Source organism: Girardinichthys multiradiatus, chromosome 3 (assembly GCF_021462225.1).
Source record: "Girardinichthys multiradiatus isolate DD_20200921_A chromosome 3, DD_fGirMul_XY1, whole genome shotgun sequence".
In the NCBI taxonomy this organism is placed as follows: domain Eukaryota; kingdom Metazoa; phylum Chordata; class Actinopteri; order Cyprinodontiformes; family Goodeidae; genus Girardinichthys; species Girardinichthys multiradiatus.
The window spans coordinates 3569633-3582096 of NC_061796.1; the positions used below are offsets into that span (position 1 = coordinate 3569633).

The 12464-nt window shown below is 38.2% G+C and overlaps 1 protein-coding gene across 3 annotated transcripts in view; it reads right to left on the reverse strand.

The window, feature by feature from the left end:
• Positions 1 to 12464, reverse strand: part of nbeal2 (neurobeachin-like 2) — a 55757-nt gene that overhangs the window by 42733 nt on the left and 560 nt on the right. For 2 of the 3 annotated variants that reach the window (XM_047360792.1, XM_047360794.1), the window contains exons 2-3: positions 1860 to 1948; positions 1540 to 1704 (exon numbers count right to left, since the gene is read on the reverse strand). In XM_047360792.1, coding sequence (XP_047216748.1) covers positions 1540 to 1704; positions 1860 to 1948 — 254 coding nt within the window. Of the gene's footprint in view, positions 1 to 1539; positions 1705 to 1859; positions 1949 to 2908; positions 3051 to 12464 lie in introns of those variants that run through there. The other variant, XM_047360793.1, reaches the window with a different exon arrangement.

The window sequence follows — 12464 nt, forward strand, 5'->3', positions numbered from 1 at the left end:
TGCATTCATGGCCACGATGACTGTATATAAAATTCCCATCACAACTGATAGGAGTTAGGTGCTTAACTGCTCAGAGGTAACTAGTTCTGTTGAATTTCATTTTAGTTTATTATCCCTCAAATGTGCTTTAATTTTGGGCCTTGTTTTGGGGAAGATTTTAAAAGGTAAAAGAGGATGGATATCTGGGTGCTGGGTAATTTCCAGAACACATTTCAGGATTGAATTAATCAGACCACAGATCTAGGTTTCTTCACCATGCCTCTGTCCATGTTAGACAAGCTTGAACCCAAAGAAAGCAACAAGATTTCTAAATCATGTGTGCTATTTCTTAGGGAAGTAAAAATGACTTTAATTCTTAAGATACAGTGTTTAAGATATGTATTTTTGTAACTAATTTATTATACCTTTTCATGGGACAACGCTGAAGTTATGATGCTTTAATATCATGTAAATTAGTCAGTAGTACAACTTGTATGACAGTTTAAATTTGCTGTCCCCTCAAAGTAACTAAACACGCAGCATTACTGTCTAAACCGCTGAAAACAAGGGAAAATATCCAAATTGTGCCTAAAGTGTCAATATTTTCTGTGACCACCATTATTATTATTATTATTATATCCATCACTGTTGAAGGTGCCACACATGTTTGATGCTATCTTGACGCCGTCTGAACCAAATAAGTTTATCTTGGTCTCATCAGATCAAAGGACATGGTTCCAGTAATTCATGCCTGTTGTCTGCTTGTCTTAAACAAACTATTTGCCGGCTGTCTTGTGCATCATCTTGAGAAGAGGCTTCCCTCTGAGACGACAGCCATGCAGATTAATTTGATGCAGTGGGAAGTGTTTGACCACGGACATGCTGACCCCCCACCCCTTCAACCTCTGCAGCAATGCTGGCAGCACTGTTTTCAAAAAATAACCTGAGTATGACGCTGAGCAGGTGCAAACAAATTCTTTTGTTGACCACGTTGAGGCCTGTTCTAAATGGAACTTCTCCTGTTAAATTGCTATATGGTATAGTTTCCTTTACGGTGCACTAAATTTTGTTGCCAGCGGTTTAGACATTAACGCTGTGTGTTAAATTATTTTGAGGGGACAGCAAATTTACGCTGTTATCCAAGCTGTACAATAACTATTTTACATTGTATTAAATTGTCATATCTTCAGTGTTGTCCCGTGAAAAGATATGATCAAATATTTACAAAAATGTGAGGAGCGTACTCACATTAGTGAGATCCAGTGTTAGGTAAACCTTTTTAGGTCCATGCTGGTTTTCATGCATATATTTAGGCTTGTATGTATAATTTTGCAAACTAAAGCAGTCAGTCAGTGTTTGGCTGACATATTTTAATTTTACTTTCAGAATTTATAATACTATTGTGAACAATTTGTAGTCAAATCTGAAATTTCTAAGCAATTACTTCCAAAATTTTGATGTTGTGATGAGTTTTGGTCACTTAAATTATAAAAACTGTTAAGCAACTCTAAGATGACCACATCGGTTATGGAATATGCATATAAGGCTTAAAGATCTGACCTGCAGACAATAATAAAGAACTTTATGAGGAGCAGCGGGTGTGGAGTGTTTCCATTGTGCTCGGTGGCGCTGGAGAGGTGGAGCACGCTGTGCCATAGCTGGGTGCTAAGGAATACCAGGACATCCCTGGGGAGCAGGGGCACTTCTGAGCTGCTCTCCTCCAGCCTGGAAGAAAGGGTGGGAGGAGGATAGTATGAGGAGAGGGAGAAACGTGCACCGGGACGACACTGTGCAACATAAACACATCATTGCACCTGCCTTGAGGGAATCGTATAGAGCCAATGTGTAGGGTGTTAGAATCTACAACTGTTACTACCCACCTCCGAGGCTCCAGAGATTGCACATCGATGAGCCGTTCAAAGGATGCCACAAATGCCTCAAGCCACTGCTGCAAGTAGCTTACATCTTTCTGCAGGATAAAAGGGAAAAAAAAAAACACAATGTGAGGAAAAGGCGCATGCTGAGAAGGATTTGCCAGTATATTCAGAGACAATAGGCATGTCTGAGAAATATATGACTAGGCTGAGCATTAAAGTTTGATAACCTGCGGCCGAAATGATGGCAGTAACTAAACCTTTTGACCTGTTTATGAAACAGGATGTTGTGAAGAGAAGAACACATGAGCTATTTTTTTCCTTTTTCAAAAGACAAACACAAGCAAAATCCACATCTGTCATAACTCAGAGTAAACCTGCAAGTCTCAATCGCTACTTTTTCAAGGTGGACATCTCATTGTCTGGTAGAGATGACTCCTATAATGCTTGGTCCCTTGAAAGTCATGTCAGCCAAGGATGTTTATGGACGACTGTTATCGTGGCTTCAATCAGTCTCTGCAGTGCAACATATCCTGCCACTCTTCCCTCCATGCAACAGCTTCTTAATATCACATCAGACTAACAACACAAATCTCCAGACAAAACAGCACAACGTTAAATGTTAATTGGTTAAAAACACCTCCATATTAGACTAAGATGAAGATTAATGAGCCCCGATGGTTCAGAGAGAACTACTCTGCATTTTAAAGTGAAATTGCACAACAGCAACAGAACATGCCGATCAGACGAGGATATCAACTGCAGAAACTTCTCAAAAGCAGGCTGTGAGAAGGAAGATGAGTTGTTTCGGACGTACTTACTCACTGTTCATAAATAACACATGGAACTCAACACGAGGTGCAACAATTCATCTGGTATTTCCCCTAATCTGACGAACAAACAAGACATGTAAAGTATATATATTTATTACTAAGAGAACTAAACTACAGAAAAACAACTTGTGGTCTAGCATGCATCCTGTACAAGTCAGATGCAATACTCCTTTGCATCAAATAAAACTCCTAAATGCTGAATTTGTGTTGAATTAGGCTTACCAACTGGCATTGATTTGGGTACCAGTCCATCTCTCATTGTTTGAATTTGAGCAGGTTGCCAGGTTCCTGCGAACCCAGTCTCTGGCAAAACTTTTAGAGCAAACAACAGCAGGCAGCTCGGCAGCTGCACATCACTCCTCAACTCAACTCAGGCGTCTAACTCGATCGCCTCCCGTCTGCTAATGTCAAGCGAGCAGCCAGGAAATTACATGTCACTTTAAGTGAAGCTCATTTCCTTCAAACTCGGCCTCCTAGTTAAACTCCTTCCTCTTTTGGTTTGCAGCAGAAGGAGGAAGACCTCTGTAAAAACGTCCCACAGCAACAACAAAGAACCTGGCCTCCATTATGCTATTTCTAAATATATCATCAAAAATGTGTCGCAGCACAAACAGGCTTTTTTTCCTTTGAGGAAAAACCAACAAACAACCATCTTTTATAGTTATCTTGCAAGCATCTTCAGTAATTTCACTGCATATTTACTTTATTGAGCTGCGCCAAATGCTAGTAGATTACTTGTAGGGTTTATGTAATTTTATTCCACTTTCCAAAATTGGCTCCAGGACATCACTGTGGGTCATAAAATGCTAAGAAGGGGTCCTCAAAAGATTTCAAGAAGTCAAATTAAATAAAAAAAGTAATTGCCGATTTAGAGTTTTATTTCCTAACATAACTGTTACAGGAGAGGAAAAAAAACAACAGCTCAGGTGGTAGGGATTTGTCCTGTAACCGGTGGGTTGACGGTTCGAACTCCCGCTCTATCCCGCCTTGCCTGCTGATGGTGGTCACCATAAATGATTATTGTTTAAGCAAAATGGCTGTTTGTTTAAGCATTTAGCTGTTGGTTATTTGGGTTATTAGAATGAATGGCCTGATCTGATTCTAAATTTTTAATCTGTGTCCTGATCAAGGCATTTCAGATTATTAGTATTCGGATGTGTGACGAAATCAAACCCCTATTACCACTATTTTCACAGCCCGTCAGGGCCTATTTATGTCTGAATGGCCTTCAAAACTGTATTATGTGGTTGATCAAAATAATCTGTTTTTTTTTTCACCACTTACAAGCTGCCGGAAGAAGTAAGTACACACCTAAGTGAAAATGTCCAAATTGAGCCCAATTAGAGATTTTCACTCCCTGGTGTCATGCAAGTAGTTAGCATTACAAGGTCTCAAGTGTGAATGGGGAGCAGGTGTGTTAAAGTTTGTGCTATCGCTCTCACACTCTCTCAAATAGGTCAGAGGAAGTTCAACAAGGCACCTCACTACAGGCCTCAGCATGATCAGCAAAAGATGATGAGTGCACCTCCTAAGCATCATATCCAGAGTCTGTCTTTTGAAAGTAGACGTATGAGTGATGTCAGCATTGCTGGAGAGGTTGAAAGGGTGGGGGTCAGCCTGTCAGTGCTTGGACCATACACCACACACTGATTCAAATTGGTTTGAATGTCTGTCATCCCATGTCCTATGGTCCGATGTGACCAAGACAAACTTTTATGCTTCAGTTGGTGTCAAGCGTGTGTGGCGGCAGCCTCTTGAGAAGTACAAAGACAAATAAGTCTAGCTAACAGTCAAGCATGTTGGTGGGAGTGTCATGATTTGGGGCTCCATGAATGCTAATGGGGAGCTACAGTTCATTGAAGGAACCATGAATAACAAGATGTACTACGAAATACTGAAATAGAGCATGATCCCATCCCTTTGGGAATCAGGCAGCAGGGCAGTATTCCAACATGATAACAACCGCCAACACACCTCCAAGATGACCACTGCCTTACTAAAGAAACTGAGGGTAAAGACTGGACTGGCAAAGCATGTTTCCAGACCTAAACCCTATAGAGCACGCATCCCATTATATATGCCAGCACATTCAATTCAATGAAAAACATTCTTATTATCAAATAGCAGGAGCAAAGCTGCCAATGGCGAAACACTGGAGGAAAAACGTTTTTAGATACATACATTAATATATTCTGTTAAAAATAAATAAACAAAAGTATAATATTAAAATGAAGAAAAAATATCAATCCTTCAACTATAAATATACTGTACAATGTAATTTAAAAATTTTTCTGTAAAAATAAAAGCTATTCAGAATGAAGAAAAAAATAAATATGAATTTGTTATTTTTTAATTGTAATTATTTACTGTGTAAGATACACATACATTTATATATTTTGTTAAAAATGATCACATAAAATCAAATGTACATATAGAGATAAAATCCTTAATGTATATATAATGAGCAATTTCTGAATAAAAAATAAAAGTAAATATGTATGTATATAGTAAATAAAATGCATGGACAACATTTTTGGAATAATAAAGAGATGATACTTTGGGTAATGAGTACCTTTAACACATTGAAAGCGGATTCAAATGGCTGTATAAGTTTAAAGGTACTTATTGTTTTTCACTGTTATTAAATAGTGTCAGACACTAATTACTCACTGTATAAGATACATACACTGATATATCCAAAACAATAGAACTAAAATAAAAATGAATAGTGAATAAATAAATCCTTTAACTATCAATATAGACTGATAAATGATGAATAGAAAATAAAGGTAAATATAGAAATAAAAGTAAGAGAAATACATAGATAAAACTGGCAGGATTATTCTGTTGGCTACTACTCCGATTCCTCACTAGTTGCACTCCTTGAAAACAGGAAGCTTTTAAGCAACCTATTGTTTTTCTTTCCAGCATCTGGACAAATAGGTATTTGAGACCTAAGAAGGAAAACAGCAAGGACAACGTCTGGAGCTACATGATTCAGTCAACAAAACTCACGACACAGTTTGAGTTTTTATTTTATGACAACATTCATTCATTCATCTTCCATAGTGGGTCACAGAGGAGCAGGTGGCTATCTCCTGCAGTCTATGGGCGAGAGGCGGAGTACACCCTGGACAGGTCGCCAATCCATCGCAGGGCAACACAAAGACATACAGGACAAACAACCATTTATGACAACATTTTGATGTTATATTGACATGACATATTGATCTCTTGTTGGAATTAACAGTGTAAAATAAAACATAGTTAATTAATGTTAATGAGTATTAATTAACTATGTTAATTAATACTCATTAACGTTTGGAAAATATTGTCTTACAGCTCTGTGGGTCATGATTAAAGCCCAAATGACCACATGTGGCATACTTTGCTGTCCAGTTTCATGTGAATAGGACATTTCTATGCTGGACTTAGGCCTCGGCTTGCTGTTGTAAGTTCACTTGGAAGCAGTGCAAGTATAGTCTTGAATCTGATCAAAAATGAAATGAGATTCCAGATAGGAACTGAGACCGGTTCGCTAATGAGAAGTAAAACAAAACTGGCTACACCTGTTAGGAAATCTCCCATGAGAAACCTGACTGCCATTATATCCACTTGTTTCCATGAACATTACCCGAAAGCACGACTCATTTGATTAATATATTTTAAATGAAACTTAGTAAAGCTGCTATTACCACAGATATGCAAAATAGGCATTAGAAACTGGCCCTGCAAACTGTTTTATTTAGTCGTTTTCTTTGCACATGGCCAAGCAGCTGTGCTTCTCTGTGCTGCTTGGCATTCTGCTTTGCTCCGGCTTCCTGCACAAGTGAAAGCAAAGAGGACTTTGATTTTCCTGGTTGGCGGCTGTGTTGGTAAACAGAAGAGGCCGCGTCACATGGTGAGGGGTTGCTGAGATTCGATCACACAACTTTCATCGAGAGCTGTGGGGATGGTTGCTGCTGCATGTTAAATGCAGAATCAGGTGAACGCAGCGACACAAGCTACGATATTTCATTTGCTCAGCTCCCGCAGCAATCTGAGAGGGATGGTTTCACAGCTGTGCTGATGAGTGGCAGTCGGGTTGTCGCTGTGGTCTAGCTCTGCCTCTAAAGGCCTTAATTAGTCCCCTCAAGTAAGGGATCACAGCACAATCACAGATTTTTTTGTGCAAGCAGAAAATCTTCTGGATCGCCACTAATCGTTAGGAAAAATGCTTATTTGTTCTTTACACTCATTCTAAGAACATCTGAAGGGCTCCACATTGATAGTGTTTCTGGGTTATTTTTATCAATGCATAAGACCATTTTTTTTTTTTTTACCATCTCGGGTTCATTTTTCTCCAAACTCTGAAGCAGTGTATGACTGTTTAGTAACTGGTTGTCTGGGCTAAGCAATGAATGTGCAGTATAACATGGTTTCGTCAGCCAATAACGGCCTAAAAATAAATTACCAACAGATAAAGACCTGCAGGTAAGTTTGGCTCAGCTGCGGCTAATTTCTGACTCGTAACAGGGCAAAGCTCATCCAAGCTTGGTTAAGTTTATAGCTTTGTTTAAAAGGTCATATAGAAATAAATATGTAATTTTCCTAAGTGACTCTGACTTCGATATAAATAGTAATAAATAATTTCCTCTATATAAAAAGTGAAGTGACTTTCAAAAAACATTAATTGCGCTTGAACCTTTTTTATATTTTGCTAGATTATAAATACAAACTTTAATGTAGTTTATTGGGATTTTATTTGACCAACACAAAGTAGTGCATAATCATAGAGTAGAATAAAAATCACATTCGGTTTTCAATATTTTACCTTGAAAAATCTGAAAACTGTGCTGTGCATTTGTATTCATCACCCTTTACTCTGCTACCCTTAAATAAAACCAGCTTACTTCAGAAGTCACATAAGTAGTAAATTGATCCCCTCTGTGTGTAATTTAATCTCATCATAAATGCAGCTGTGAAGGCCACATAGGTTAGTGAACATACAGCATCACCAAGTCCAAGAAACACAACAGACGGGTCAGAGATAAAGTTTTGGAGGGGTTTAGGGCAGAGTTAGGTAACAAAATAATATTCTAAGATTTGAACATCTCTCAGAGGTTCAAGCAATCATGTTGAAATGGAGAGTATGACACAAAAAAACCTGTTAGAGGCTGCAAAAGACCTGAGATAGAGGCAATGTTCACCTTCCAGCAGTGCAACAACCTTAAATCTAGAGCTTGAGCTACAATTAAATAATCAAAGCATTTTCATGTAGTAAAGTCAAAGTCCAGGTGTGAGATGTGCAAAAGCTTAGACCTATCCCACAAGATTAACCTTAAAGATAGCTGAAAGTACCGAAAGGTGGCTCTACAAAATACAGATCAAACATGTCTCAAACTTTTTACTTGTAAATTGCACTACTTTGTGTTGGTCTAGCACATAAAATCCCAATAAAATACATTTAAGTTTGTGGTTCTGACATCACAGACTTAAGGTTCAAATGGTATGGATACTGCAATGTACTGCACAAACAGTTATTGTTAAAATTAGGAATAACATCTTTCAAAAAAGTAAATGTACATTAACAATTCAACTCCCTATTAAACTTAATGGTTGCATGTTATTAGAAGAAGATAGCAAACTAAAGTAATTATTTTCTATTAAATCAAGAATCAAATATTTGCTCGCAGGAGAGAGTTTTGTTAACTCATTACCAGCACTCATTTAAAATGGCCATACAGTTCTGTATAAATAAATATATATAAATGTTCAGTGACAGAAAGCAACCGTTAATACAAGACCTAAAAAAGGAATGGAAAACTATATTACTGTATTACAATGTAGAAAATAGAAGGACCATGCCTCCAAACCCAGACCTTTTTACACTTCGTTAGGTATGATCTGACAAGTTAAGTTAGTTGTGATTAGATCTGACTTTTCTTTACCTGTCCACTATGAAAACAAGCCTCAGAAATGAGATAAAAACCTCCTGAAGCAATTCCAGCAGGGCTAGTTTAACCCTGCAAGGTGAAGTACAAGAGCTGGAAGCCTGCCTGTGCTGGGAGGATCTGTTACAGGACCAAAGATTTGTTTAGCACTTAACTGCAAAACCCAGAAAAGACTCTAGAAGCATTTCGAGTGTAAACACCACACATTCACAGTGTCTCCAGAGTTATTTATTGATTTAAAGTATGTGAAGGATGCACGAGATAATAAAGGAAACTGGGAGGTAAAAAAAAAAAAAAGCAAAAAAGCAAAAAGCAGAGATACAGAAAACCACCAAAAATGATAATTTATTATTCAGTCTCTGTATGTTTGATCACATTTATGGAAAAATTATCTCATTGCATCAGAACATCTTTCAAACAATTCACAGAAGCTGGCGATCTAGAAAGTCCTTAAAGGGGTGTGTGATTTTGTTTCACAATCGAAGGAAGCTGAACTAATTCAATGACAAGCCTGTGCAAGTTGTGCTTTTTTTATTGCAAGTACATGATGGCTGAGCGCACCTAAGTCCTTAACTATTACAAAAAGGGTTTATTGAAAACTTGAATGGACAAACAGCTGAAATAATGCATCAAAAATAGATCAATACAAAAAAAATACATATGTCATCAGTGGGTACTAAGCTGAGGGCTTGTCTACAGCTTTAATAAAGGACTCAACAAAGCCTGGGGTTGCTGTGCACATCGACTTATTTACCATAGTGAAATATCTCTCCTTGATGTGTGACGAACCAGATCTGTTAGTCAGCAATGGGATGTGTCCAGCTGAAAAAGTATTGTCTGTGCCAACTCACCTAACAGGGGGTTAACAAAAGCATTCAGCATAATAGTGTGGTAGGCTCTAAAGGAGAGGCTGGGGAGTCGGTTCTGCTGCTTCTCTGCAGCCTCTTATGTTCTAGTGTGAATCACATAAAGAGATGGCATCAGAGCTGAGCTACATCCTTCTCCTCTATCACCAATTACTGTAGATCTGAGCAATTGAAAGAAAATCAGGATAACTCCTCTGTACCAAACACTGCAGACACATGTTTTAACTCTGATTCTCTCTAGCAACCGATTGAGACATCAATGCAGAATCTAACCTGTTGTGTTTGTTGCTCAACCAGAAAAGCTCAGTAAATCTACAGCTGTCTATGCATCAGAAACTAAGAGAAGTATTTCTTCTCTTAGTTGTAGACTAGAAAAAAAAATGCCCTGGGATCAGCCAAAAGGGACCAAAATTGATAATAAATGCTGCTAAACATCCAAAATGTTTAACCTCTGATAGGCATAGGTTGGTTACCTATCAAAATACACCAAGTTTTTAAAAACTCAAGGTTCCAAAACTGCAAAGGAGACCAGAGAATGTATCAGCATCAGTTTTCTCTGGTTGTATGAAGCATGAAGTAAGGTAGTGCTGTCCTGTCTCTCCACCTGTTGCTGTGCATTGCTGTTCAGCTGGCAGGAGGGAATATTTTTTATATACTTACAGAGAAGACTAATTGACTGTTTGGAAATATTTTTGTTTTGGAAAAACAAATATTCAAGTTATGGATCCTGAACTTAGAAAACTAACACTCTTTTAAAAAAAGACAATAATCAATCTATAAGAGCTGGCGGACAAACCGTTTTAAATGATAGAAATTAGAACACTAAATTTTGTTTTAAGTCTTTGCAATAATACTGTGATAATAGAATCAAAACTGGCTATTTTTGCTCAAAGTAGTGGGTCTCATACCAGACCATGTCTAACTTCTGATTTTCCGCATTTAACAACCATCCTCTCAAATGTCTTTTGTCTCATAGACTTGGATTAGAAATAGCACAAATTAACGAAGAATTGTGATGAAATGTATTAATTGTTATAACTGACGATCTGGTGTGAAGAGAGGCTGATTGCTCATGCAAACATGAGGGGGATGGTCGTCCTTAGGCAAAGAAGCAGATTGCAAAGACATTAAATAATAATAAATCAATCACTGCCAACAGCCTTTCTGTCTTTTTACATGTTTGAGCCCACAGGGGGCAACATTCAGGGACAAACTAAGCAGAAATTTAATTATTCTATTCCAAATCTGAGCTGCAAGAGAAAATATAAATATGAGGTCAAAAAAAGAAATAATGATCTATAGTGGAGTTAAACCGGTTCTATGGCTAATTTCCACCTAACAGAGTTGTTCTGAATCTTTTTGTAAAACGTAACACTGAAGTAAAGGTTTTCCAAGTATCATACTTGCTGACATTTTTATATTTGTCACCTAGAGGTGACAAATATAAACAGGATTGACTTCATTGACTTCTTACTCACTAGCACTGAAGAGGTGGTTGTAGTATAAAACTAGTCAAGCATTCAGAGGTTTTAATTTCCAGGCTTCAACTAGGAGAAATGAAAGGAAAGGTCTGTTGAAGCTGGAATTCCAAGTGGGAAAGTCAGAGGCTTTTACTAGTCCAGACCTCAAATGTCCACCACAGTATAAGATTGTTTATTTGAACTTTAGAAGATTGCTGTCTCATTAAATATTTCACACACAGGGTACTGTGACCCTGCTGGTACAATGTTTGACAGTACAAATTGCAGAGAAAAACACTACAGTAGCTTGTATTGCCAATAGTTATTAGCCAGGTCACTGAGCACTGCAATTGGCAAATCCCTCTGGTTTTCAATTTTCAGAGCTGGAAAACAGTTCAGTTCAAGTTCCAACTTTCCGATTCAATGTTGCCTGGATGAGGCATGGGTTAGTTACCTGTATCAAGCTATACCATCTATCAGTTTTCTATACCAGCTTAATACCTACAGAGTCCTTACTTGGTGGGGAGGCGCTGGTAGCCATCTCTAGCAGTCAACATCACATGGCAAGTCAAGGTCAAAATGAGACAAACAACCATGCAAGCAAACACTGACACCTAAAGGCAATTTAGAGAGAACAATTAACTTAACATCCATCGAGTACCCAAAGAAAACCTATCCATCCATGGGGAAAACTCCAAGGCTCCAGCGAAAACTTGGAACGCAGGACGTTCTTGCATCAATGCATCAGAGGTAACAACTGCAACACCAAGGTTTTAAAACGTTAAGGTTAATAATAAAATGCTAGAAGAAGGGCGAGGGTGACCAAAGTTTTCTCTGATGGTATGGAGCATAGAATAGCAGAGCTGCCACTCCCCATCTGTCACTGGGTACTGCCAGTCAGCTGGCTGACAGAAGGCTTGTACAAAAATAAAAATACCAGCTTCCACCGTTGGGAAATATTTCCAGTTGCTTAAAACGCAGAAAGTCATGGCAGTACCACCCTTCACTCAAACTACAGCTCTCAACTCTGAACAATCGGATCATTTATTAAATCCACATCAGTTAATTAACTAGCATTTATCTAGTAATTGATGGGCACCCACATTTCTTCCCAAATACCACTAAAGGTCCACCACATTTTCAGAATGGCCATAATGGAACATGTTTCACTGAGGACGACGGGCAAGCAGATAGGAACAGGAACAGGAAGTAGCCCCAGAAACACCTGCATTGCAGGTACATGATCTAACACTTCAACAAGTGTTTAAATAGCAGTTTACGCCTGACTAAAGGTGAAAAGGTTTAGAAATACATGAAAACAACACGGTAGTTTTTAGTTTGCACAAAAAGCCGAAGCTATAAGATAAATAAGAGCCGTTTGTTTTACAAACAGGCGAAAAGTAGGTGATTTCCTCAAATAAGCCTGATCACTAACCATTAGGCACACAGATCGCAATATTAACATGCGTTTGTCGGCTCTGAATAACTCTAAAGTTTAGCCAGAGCAACAACAACAGGT